Source organism: Misgurnus anguillicaudatus, chromosome 10 (assembly GCF_027580225.2).
Source record: "Misgurnus anguillicaudatus chromosome 10, ASM2758022v2, whole genome shotgun sequence".
NCBI classification, from domain to species: Eukaryota; Metazoa; Chordata; class Actinopteri; order Cypriniformes; family Cobitidae; genus Misgurnus; species Misgurnus anguillicaudatus.
In genome coordinates, this window is record NC_073346.2 from 37,010,458 (window position 1) to 37,022,118 (window position 11,661).

Here is an 11,661-nt window from a genome sequence, read left to right on the forward strand (position 1 = left end):
ATTCAACAATTATTAATTTATTAATACTTTTTATTAATAGATTTCTGTACCATAACCTAAACGTTTACAGAGTACGCACCATGTCAAAATAAATTAAATTATTTTCATATGTAAATTTATTACAAAACACAGCAAATCAATTGTATTTATTTCTTCGTTTAAGTTTTAGATTTTTACTTTTAAATGCAGAATAAACTAAGCACAAACTTCGACAGAGAAAACATTTACATCAAAAACATGATACAATAACAATTATTTTATTAAAATAAAGTCCTTAATTTAACACAAAAAACCATAGTAACATTTAAATAAAACTTACATATTTTTTTATAAAACTTACAAACAGCCATGATTTGATGGACTCTTATTTTGAAAGGGCTATGTCACACATGCGCAATGTTGTGGGAAGCTCGTGTGGTTACAGCATGTTTCTTCGCTCCTGTCACTGGCTGCACATGATCTGACATTACAGGTAAGGTCATTGAAAAACATTATTTGTAAACTTTTAACATGAATCCCATAAGGACGTATAGAGCGACTACAAAATGATACTTTGATTACTGAGTTTATGTTAAAGTAAGTGATACCATGTGTTGTTTACACACAGTTAGGCAAAAGTCATGAACCCTAGTCCCACTCCGGGCTCTCCTGCACCCCTGACTCTCACCGGCAGCTTGCAGAGACTCTTCAGTCATGTGAAATATGAGAATTTGGTGGCAGGACTCAGTGGAGGGGTTGTGTCCACACTGGTTCTGCATCCTCTGGATCTGGTCAAAATTAGGTTTGCAGGTATTGGATTTACTAGTAAATCTTTTAAACATTCTTGTTAAATTCACGTGGTAATAATGCAATTTAAGACTACATGCATGACCACACACACATGTATACTGCATGTTTTTATTCAACTGACACTTATTTAAAACCAGTGAGAAATAAACATTTTTACAGACAACAATAAGTGTAGTTTATGTTTACAAGTAAAAATAGAGTTGGACAACATTGATGGTGGATTGTTTTATAAACAGTTTACACTTTATAATAAGAGTCCATGAAATTACTTGTTACTTAAATATGAACTAATGATGTAAACATGTACTAATCACAAACTAATGAAGAGTCATTAACTACAACATGACATGTTAGTTGTTGGTTAATGTATTAATCTCCAACAAACTAATCATTTGTTTATATTTAAGTGATAATGTTTATATTTAAGTAATTAAAGGTTTTAGTTATTTATGATTCATAGACTGTTATACTGTGGTTATAAAAATAGTGTATAAATAATTAATACAAAAATAAATAAATAAGGTATACACATGCCTATATATATATATGTAAGCAATAAGGTACGAGAGGCTGTGCTGTATCGTGAATAAGTAACGGCTGAAGGGCGTTGTTAGGCACGACGCGAAGCGGAGTGGTGTACCCCTTCAGCCGTTACTTATTCACGATACAGCACTTGCCTCGAGTACCTTATTGCTTTTATAAAACGGTTACCACACAATATTAAAGTAAAAAAAATATTAGTGCAACTTTCATGAAGTTAAATTAATAAAAGCATTCCTTCCGCTAGAAAAAATAGTCCCTGACTGCGAAAAACAACATGAAAGTTCAAATAAAAACAACAAACTGTTCTCAGACTTTGTCTCACTATATGTTTATGTGTTGCTAAGGGTGTTGCTAAGGGCGCAGTGATATTAAATAGAACAGTTGGGTGAAGCGGTCATAGCAGTGTTTTATTGCGAATAAAGCACACCTATTGACCAATCAGAATCAAGGATTGGAACTAACCGTTTTATAAATATATATATATACACACCTTTAAAGGGATAGTTCACTTTAAAATGAAAATTCTGTCCTCATTTACTCATCCTCATGTTGTTCTAAACCTGTATGAATTTCTTTTTTTCTGATGAACACAAAAAGGATATTTTGAGAAATTAGGGTAAACACACAGCAGTAAGTGACCTTAGACTTTCATAGTAGGAATAAAAAATATGATGTAATTTAATGGGTACCGTCAACTGTGTGCTTACCATCATTTATCAAAATATTTTCTTAGTCATTTATCACAATACTCCCAAAATATTTTTTCCTACTATGGAAGTCAATGATCACTTACTGCTGTGTGTTAACCATAATTTCTCAAAATATCTTCTTTTGTGTTCATCAGGAAAAAAAATGTATACAGGTTTAGAACAACATGAGGATGAGTAAATTATGACAGAATTTTCATTTTAAAGTGAACTATCCCTTTAAATAAAAAAATAATTTAAATTTCACTACATTTCCTAATAACATTGTTATAACATAATTTAACAAAATATAATTATATAAATATAATATAACATATAATTGTTCTCTTGACTGTATTACAGTGAGTGATGGGCTGGATTTGAGACCTAAATACAATGGGATTCTTCACTGTATGAGAAGCGTCTGGCATCAGGATGGTCTTCGAGGACTTTATCAAGGCGTCACCCCGAACATCTGGGGTGCTGGAGCCTCGTGGGGGCTTTATTTTTTCTTGTATGTATTTTTCTTGTAATCAGCAGCACAGTATAGAGTAGTAGTGTGCATGTTTTTCATTTAAACCTGACAATAAATAGATAGTTGACCATCTTATCTTATTAGTCCAGATTTCTTTGCTTTAATTGAAGACATACATTTTTTTCAAGTAGTCTTACGTGATGCATTGTTCGTCCCTGGATAATAACTTTTGTGAATTTTTGATTCACAGCTACAATGCCATAAAAGCATACCTTAAAGAAAGAAGACAGACAGAGCTGAGCGCTGGAGAACATCTGATGTCGGCTGCATCGGCGGGTCAGTACTGAAAAACCTTCACACAGAAAATAAACAAACTACAATACATGTCATTTAGAGAAGCTTAAAGCATGTTTTTAAGCTCATTTACAGAAGTTCAGAATGTATTACAATAAGAAGAACAATAAGGTAAAGACGCTGTGCTGTATCGTGAATAAGTCACAGCTGAAGGGCATTGTTAGGCAGGAGTCAATGCAACTCCTTCATCCGTGACTTATTCACGATACAGCAAAACCTTGAGTGCCTTATTGCTATTATAAAACAGTCACCACACAATACAAACATTAAAGCAAAAAAAAGGATAAATGCAACATTCATCAAGTAAAATCACTAAAAGCCTTCCTTCTGCTGAAAAAAAAAGTCCCTGACCGACTGTGAACAGCAACAGAATGTTTCACAAGTTTAAGTTGCTTAGGTTGCTTGGGTTGTTGGGTACACAGTCATAGTTGTGTTTTATCATAAATAAAACACAGCTATTGGCCAATCAGAATCAAGGACTCGTTTTATAATATTGAAAAAAAAAAATATATATATATATTACTCATATTCCTCACTATATATATATATATATATAAGTATTTGAACCCTTCTATTTTGCAGGTTCTCCCACTTGGAGATCATGGGGGGGTCTGAGGTTGTCATCGTGGGTGCATGTCCACTGTGAGAGACATAATCTAAAAAAAAAAACAGAAATCACAATGTATGATTTTTTTAACTATTTGTATGATACAGCTGCAAATAAGTATTTGAACACCTGTCAATCAGCTAGAATTCTGACCCTCAACATGACTGTCAATCTTCCTCAGACTGGGGCTCCATGCAAGATCTCACCTCGTGGGGTCTCATTGATCCTAAGAAAGGTGAGAAATCAGCCTAGAACTACATGGGAGGAGCTGATCAATGACTTGAAAAGAGCTGGTACCACCATTTCCAAGGTTACTGTTGGTAATACATTAAGATGTCATGGTTTGAAATCATGCATGGCACGGAAGGTTCCCCTGCTTAAACCAGCACATGTCCAGGCCCGTCTTAAGTTTGCCAATGACCATTTGGATGATCCAGAGGACTCATGGGAGAAAGTCATGTGGTCAAATGAGACCAAAATAGAACTTTTTGGTCATAATTCCACTAAACGTGTTTGGAGGAAGAAGAATGATGAGTACCATTCCAAGAACACCATCCCTACTGTGAAGCATGGGGGTGGTAGCATCATGCTTAAGGGGTGTTTTCTGCACATGGGACAGGGCGACTAAACTGTATTAAGGCAGGATGACCGGAGCCATGTATTGCGAGATTTTGGGGAACAACCTCCTTGAAGATGGGTCGAGGCTGGGTCTTCCAACATGACAATGACTCGAAGCACACAGCCAGGATAACCAAGGAGTAGCTCTGTAAGAAGCATATCAAGGTTCTGGCATGGCCTAGCCAGTCTCCAGACCTAAACCCAATAAAGAATCTTTGGAGGGAGCTCAAACTCCGTGTTTCTCAGTGACAGGCCAGAAACCTGACTGATGTAGAGAAGATCTGTGTGGAGGAGTGTGACAAAATCCTCCTGTAGTGTGTTTAAACCTGGTGAAAAACTAAAGGAAACTTTTGACCCCTGTAATTGCAAACAAAGGCTACTGTACCAAATAATAACATTGATTTTTCTCAGGTGTTTAAATACTTATTTGCAGCTGTATCATACAAATAAATAGTAAAAAAAATCATACATTGTGATTTCTGGATTTTTTTAGATTATGTCTCTCACAGTGAACATGCACCCACGACGACAACCCCAGACCCCTCCACGATCTCCAAGTGGGAGAACCCGCAAAACAGCAGGGTGTTCAAACACCTATTTTCTTCACTGTATATATAATATTGCAGGTTTCATTATCACAAAACCCACAGAAACTGAAGAAATGATTTAAGAGAGCAGAGAGTATTTAACTACCTCTGTTTGTTTTCCTAGGCTGATCAATTGCAATGTTAAATGCGCTTCATAAAGATAAACTTGAACACAATCAATCAGACAGAGTTATGCTATTGATCCTTTCTTTAAGTCTAAAAAACATGTAAAGTATTTGAAATATTCCTGATAACATATCTAGGAGACTACTAACTAGAGCACATTTACACAACTAGGTTAAATGATGACCGGTGTATACCATGTTTATACAAACATACTGTGAGAAGAGTCACAGCTGTGTGTTGAATCAGAATGTTCGCTAACAGCTGACAGGAAATCTTCAAAAATGAAGGATAAATTATGGAGTACCTTACTTTATTTTCAACAGAAATCCATCGGTCATTAATATTGTGAAAAGCTTTTTATGACATGAAACAGACTGTAAAAGAGCTCATGTTCATGAGTATATGGGTTCCTCAGGACATCTCTCGTGACTTATTAACTAATTTAATTAAAGACATCCTTCATTTCCTTTGAAGTACTCACCAGAAGCCATTAAAGTGAAATAAGGACTCTTTTCATTAAGACAGGTCACACTGTAAAAATATCAGAAAACTTGAAAAAGCCTGGAAAACACATAAATGAACAAAATCTTAAAGCAACACTGTGTAGTTTTTTTCGACCTTAAAATAATGTCTCTAAAATGATTGCAGTGGTAGAACAACTCTTAAATGGATTAATTTTACCGCTGCTGCAACCTGAGCGATCTCCTAGCGGCTACAACCACACTGTAAGTTTTGTTTCGGTTACGAAACATCATTTCTGGATCGACTGCTTTCATCAGCATTGTCAACAAATTCACGCGTATTGCTTTGTCCTCGGAGAGGCTTATACAACCACAGTATTTACAAAACTGTTAACAGACAATTGCACTTATCAACCACATGGGGAAATTGTGAGCCAATGTTACATAGTGTTGCTTTAAATGGGACATATCACGAAAATCTACATTTTTCCATATTTTAGTGTTATAATTGGGTCCCCAGTGCTTCTATCAACCTAGAAAACATGAAAAAGAACAACCCAGTAACATAGTTTTGGTAAACCATTTTCTGCAAGCATGTAAAAAAAGGTCATTGAAATTTGGGCCCCCTTGTGATGTCAGAAGGGGATAATAGCGCCCCTTAATCTGCACTATCTAACCACAGCACTGCCATTTAGTGCAGAGATCAACTCATTTGCATTTAAGGACACACCCAAAAAACGCATATTTTTGCTCACACCTACAAAGTGTCGATTTTAACGTGCTATAATAAATTATCTATATGGTATTTTGAGCTAGAACTTCACATATGTACTCTGGAGACACCAACAATTTATTTGACATCCTAAAAGGTCCCCTTTAAAACTCATACATTTTTACAATTCTGCATACATACAGGGTGGAAAGTAAGTATTTGACACATCAGCATTTATTATGACTCAACTTGTATACTTAAATGTTCTGATTTCCATTTCTGGTGTAAATTTTGTGTCAATAGCCCACTTAGAAATCCCCTTACTGGTAAAAATCCTGATGTGTCAAATACTTATTTTCCCCACTGTATATTTAAGCAATTCCAGCATTATTGATGTGACATTTTCAGTAAAAATTTAAATATAGTTTCTGAGAGAATGCATTTATTACTAATATATTGAACCATTTGTTTATATTTTCCTAAAACCCTGATGATAGAGTCCAGTATCCGTCTATACTCATGTTTTCTATTTTAGATTTATGTTATGTATGTGACAAAATAGGACACACAGACAATTATGAAACCCATGAAAAGCCATGGATATTGATTGGTCAGACGGTATGAGATCACTGTATGGCTCACAGCTGCCAATCATTTTCTTTAATCTCTTTCATTTAAGGAAGAAGAGAGCAGTACAACAATTCAAATGATTGAATCATTCTAATCTTGAGTACAGCTTGATGGTTGTTTAACCATGTCCCGAAATGTTACTGTTTTATTAGGAGCTATGACGCTTTGCCTGACCAACCCCATCTGGGTGACCAAAACTCGCCTGGTCCTCCAGTACAACACAGATCCAGCTAACAAGCAGTACAAGGGAATGGTGGATGCTCTTGTGAAAATCTACCGCTATGAAGGCATCGCTGGACTCTATCGGGTAGGAAACCGTTTCTGTGCCCACATGTATTTCACACATAAAGGATAATGTGTGACTCATTTCTGCAGTTCAGTTGTTTTTCGATCATTAAGAGGAAATAAGTGCTTGATAATACAATCGTGAGATTCCATAAAGTGCCAGTAGGAGGCGCAGTTGTATAAGGAAAAGAGCAACTTTAAACATCACTCAAATGTAAAGATGTTTTAATTTGCATGAATGCATTTCCTCACCCTCATGCCATCTCAGATCTATATGACCTCTTTATGTCCTTCTTATACGGGGAAACTCCATATAGCACATCCATCCATCATTAAAGTAATACAGATGACTCCAGTGGGTTAATACATTCAGTTTTCTAAAGCAAAGCGTTAGAGAAAACGATTAATATTCAAAAAAGTCTCTTTTGTGTCTCGTAATGCAACGTGCATATGAAAGCTAGTGACGCGACACGCAAGAACAAATGAGATTCAACGTTACCGACGTGCCACCATATTTGAACTTATTGCATTTCTCTGTATGTTGCCATGAACATTTGATGTATTGATCACTAAATACACTCGTTTTCTTAAAACGTAACGTTTTGCTGATGGTTGTATGTGCTTTTTTAAGCTTTGATATGTTCTACACCATTCAAGAAGATTACATGATGGCATTTTACTTTGAAATAATTTGTCTAAGTTCAACTAAAGAAAGGAAGTCATATAAATGTGGAATGAATTAACCATTTTTTTTGCATGTTTATATTGCATGATTTGTTTGTGTTATCCTGCCGAGTTAATCGTTTTGCTCCCTAGGGCTTCGTTCCGGGTTTGTTTGGAACCTCCCATGGTGCACTGCAGTTCATGGCATATGAAGAGCTGAAGAGAGAATATAACAAATACAGAAAGATGCAATCAGAAACTAAACTGGTTTGTATGAGCAAGTCACGCATTGATGCTTCATAAATTAACCAATTTTCAGAATGGAGAAGTGCATTGTGGGAAACACTGTGATATACGGTACCGTTACATTGCTTGTCCGAACTCCCACTTTCCATATTTGTATATTAAACAATAAATGATTCTGATTGGCTGTAACTGTGTCATGCAGCATTTGTGTTCAATATGGGTAAACAAATGACTTGCTGTGTCGCATCTGGTCAGGACACGGTGTTATTGTCACATTTATCAGCTCGGCTTTGACGAGTTTGTGGGAAATAACTCATGCGTGACGCTTTCTTTTTTCCCCAGAACCCATTAGAATATATTACCATGGCAGCTTTGTCCAAAATATTTGCAGTGGCTACGACGTACCCCTATCAGGTCATCCGGGCCCGCCTTCAAGATCAGCACAATAAATATGATGGAGTATGTGATGTCATGCGGAGAACATGGAGGTACGCAATAGATTTGCGCACACACATCCTAATATCAAACAAACAGGGTTTAGATTAATTCAGGACTAGGCCTTAGTTATATTAGGACATTTGAGTGTTTTTTACAAACAGACCTTACAGTGTGCATATTGAGATAAAATAATGGCACTGATATACTGTACTGTATGTCCGTATAAAACATGCATTTTAGTCCGGGACTAGGATAAGCCCTATCCGGGAAACCGCCCCAAGTGTCCGGGTAAAACACAAGTGATACAACCATACAAGCATTCATGACATAAAACTTACAATTAGGGCTGTCACAATGATTAAATAGTGGTTTTATCGCAATTGTTTGACCTCATCGTGATGATTTCAGATCACCGCAATGATTGCACATCTCTTTAAAAAACACAAGGGGGAGCTGCAGAGCCTGTATAAACGAAACAGTAGCAGATGATGCCCCTTAACTGACAGTGTATTTAAACAATTGCTGCAAAACTTAATAAGCAGTACGAACTGCCAGGTAAAACATACATTTCCAAAACACCAATTTCAAATTTAGGGAAGTGAAGCATGCAATTTTTAAGGATCGGTAGGGAATTTATTTTTTTTGCAGCCACTACAGACATGAGACAAAAGATTTAATTTTAATAATCACAACAATGTGTGAAAATTATTTTATGAACAAACAAAAAATGTATAAGAATTAAATGTCAAAACAATAAAACAGACATTTAATCACCATAATCGCCAAAGTCCTAAAACAGGCAATTAATCGTCATAACCATCACAATTTATTAGTCAATTAACCGTCAGCCAAATGTCATAACCGTGACAGCCCTACTTACAATTTGATTTTTTTTGTCTGAGTCCGATACCGATATTAAGAAGGCAATGTGGATTTGGAATAATCTTTACAGTATCAAAGCCTAGGGCATAACATTTACATAAACTGTGTAAAAGAAATTAGGATAATAGCATGTGCTAAATGTTAATGTGTCTATAAATCACCTAAAGTACTAACCTTTAGTACTTACCACCTTTAAAATTCATCATGTGATAAACATTGTTACTGCCTATGATAGATGTAAAGATTCCTAAACAAGGAATTGCATCACTGACATGCAATGAGTTCATTCATTTAAAAATTATTCCTGTCGTTAAGATGTGATCATTTCTACGCTCAAGCACTTCTCTTTTCTTTTTTTAAAACATTTACTATGCCTTGCCCTACTATTGTAAGTGTATTACTGCATGATTAATATAAACCTGATGAAATATGATATTTTAATATCTGTAACAGTAATCCTGTTTCCTCTATATGGTTGTATTTAGAAACGAGGGCCTGTTGGGGTTTTATAAAGGAATGGTTCCCAACGTGATCCGGGTCACTCCGGCCTGCTGCATAACCTTTGTGGTCTATGAGAACGTTTCCAGTTTCCTTCTGAATCGGCACAAGTGAGAACGACGTGACTATTGAGGGACCAGAGCTTGGACCGATCGTCCCGTCTGAGATGATGATGAATACGTTAACTCAAGGAGGAGTAAAATGCATTCATGTCACAGGGTTTCGAAGTGTAATGTTTGTAGTCTAACAGAAGTCACTGGTCCAGAATCTGGTGCGTGGTGGTTTCCCCAAAAATCGACCTTTAAGAAGAGGTGACATTACTTCTAAAGTAAATATGGACAATACACGAGTAAAGGATTGTACAGTAATGTGACTATACTTTTATGTGTCTGTATAAAAGGGAATTTAATTAAAAAAGTAAAACAGTGTACAGGTAAATTGTATTAACTTGATGAATTCTGGTGTTTAGGGCTGGGCAATACTTTTAATATTATGGTGCTTTTCTGAAAAGAAGCAAAACCAGCATTGAAATGATCCTGAATCAGTTCATGCTTGAATCTGTTTCAATTCTTTCAGTTTGAAACCTAGCAGTTCAATTTTCTTTACTTAATATAGATACAGACATCTCTGCGCAAGTTTTGCAGGTGCTTTAGGCACATACGTAATCCTGGACCACAAAATTAGTTATAAGGGTCTTTTTTATTGCGATTTCAACATCATCTATAAGCTAAATAAATAACTTTTCCATTGATGTTTGTTATGATTGGACAATGGGTCTCATTCACTAAGCATGCATACGCGCAGGTTTGTTCTTGGGATGTGCGTGCAGACGTTTAAACTTGCAAATCATTTTTCAACAAAACGTTCATACTAAGGCTACCCAGTCTCACGAAATTTCGTGATATAGTCACGTAACTTTTTGATTCTTTTTCGTGATATTGTCACAAATTTTCGCGGTTTTTCGTGATCGTATCACAAATTTCTGTTTGTGTGTGGCTGTCACGTATTGGTTGCTCAACTGCGTTTTCCTATTTTCAAACCATTGTCGCTTCGGTTTAGGGTTAGATTTGGTGTTTGCGTTAGGATGTCACTTTAAGTATTGGTTTATAAAAAAAAATCTGAATTATTTTTTACATTTTCTGATATTTAAACCATTGTTGCCTGGCGTTAGGGTTAGAGTTGGGTTTGGGTAAGGATGTCATTTTATAAACCGAAGCGACAATGGTAAGAAAATAGGACAAAACAGTTGCGTGGCCAATGCGTGACAGTTGGACGTGGGCAGGGATTTGTGATGCGATCACGAGGGGGCGCGGAAATTTGTGACAATATCACGAAGTTTCGTGAGACTGGGCTGCTTCTAAATGTTTGCAAAAACGGAAGAACAACTTAGACCACACAAATAATAATCATGAACAAGGAAAAAGAACCCTATAATATATATCTGTTATATATTTGATAAATATTTTTTCTTATTCATGATTATTGCGTACGTGTGATCTGGGTTGTTCTTACGTTTTTGCATACATTTAAAATAAATTTTAGTATGAATTTTTTTTTTGAATCATGATTTAAGTACGCACATTTTACGAACAAATCTCTGCCTACGTGTGCTTAGTAAATGAGACCCAATATTTGGCTGAGATACAACAGTTTTTATATATTTACGGTAAGACTAATTGTCTTTAATGGAACATGATCTTTACTTAATATCCTAAAGATTTTTTTATTGTCATAAAAAATTCCTAATTTTGATCCATACGATGTATTGTTGGCTATTGCTACAAATATACCCGTGCGACTTATGACTGGTTTTGTTATAATAAGTAAATATTTAACATAAATATTATTTATAATGGTGTATTTTTTCCATAGTTGTGTTTGGAAAACTTGTATTTATATTTTTTTAACCAGATTTGTACCGTTTTCTTTTAAGGTTTTATTTTTAAAGTTTTTTAAAGGCTTTTTCTTTGCCTTTATTGGAAAAACACTCAAAGTTCAAAGCAAATAAATATCAAGATATATATTGAGTATTATCGATTTTGCAATTTGTTTGTATCTGTA

At 35.5% G+C, this 11,661-nt stretch overlaps 1 protein-coding gene across 1 annotated transcript; it reads left to right on the top strand.

Annotated features, from left to right (window-relative positions):
* The first annotated feature begins 358 nt into the window (after window positions 1–358).
* Window positions 359–10,295, top strand: slc25a32b (solute carrier family 25 member 32b). Its single transcript, XM_055211326.2, has 8 exons — window positions 359–472; window positions 608–789; window positions 2,382–2,532; window positions 2,744–2,829; window positions 6,741–6,895; window positions 7,690–7,803; window positions 8,125–8,270; window positions 9,588–10,295. The coding sequence occupies exons 2-8, from the start codon at window positions 621–623 to the stop codon at window positions 9,712–9,714; spliced, it is 948 nt and encodes a 315-aa protein (XP_055067301.2). The 5' UTR covers window positions 359–472; window positions 608–620; the 3' UTR covers window positions 9,715–10,295.
* The last annotated feature ends 1,366 nt before the right edge of the window (window positions 10,296–11,661 follow it).

What these genes read in the sequence shown, in the direction of transcription:
- slc25a32b (XM_055211326.2), top strand. Translation starts at nt 621, where the DNA reads ATGAACCCTAGTCCCACTCCGGGCTCTCCTGCACCCCTGACTCTCACC. An exon ending in TGGGGGCTTTATTTTTTCTT is followed by an intron (nt 2,533 to 2,743) that starts GTATGTATTTTT and finishes TTTGATTCACAG; the next exon opens with CTACAATGCCATAAAAGCAT. An exon ending in GATGTCGGCTGCATCGGCGG is followed by an intron (nt 2,830 to 6,740) that starts GTCAGTACTGAA and finishes CTGTTTTATTAG; the next exon opens with GAGCTATGACGCTTTGCCTG.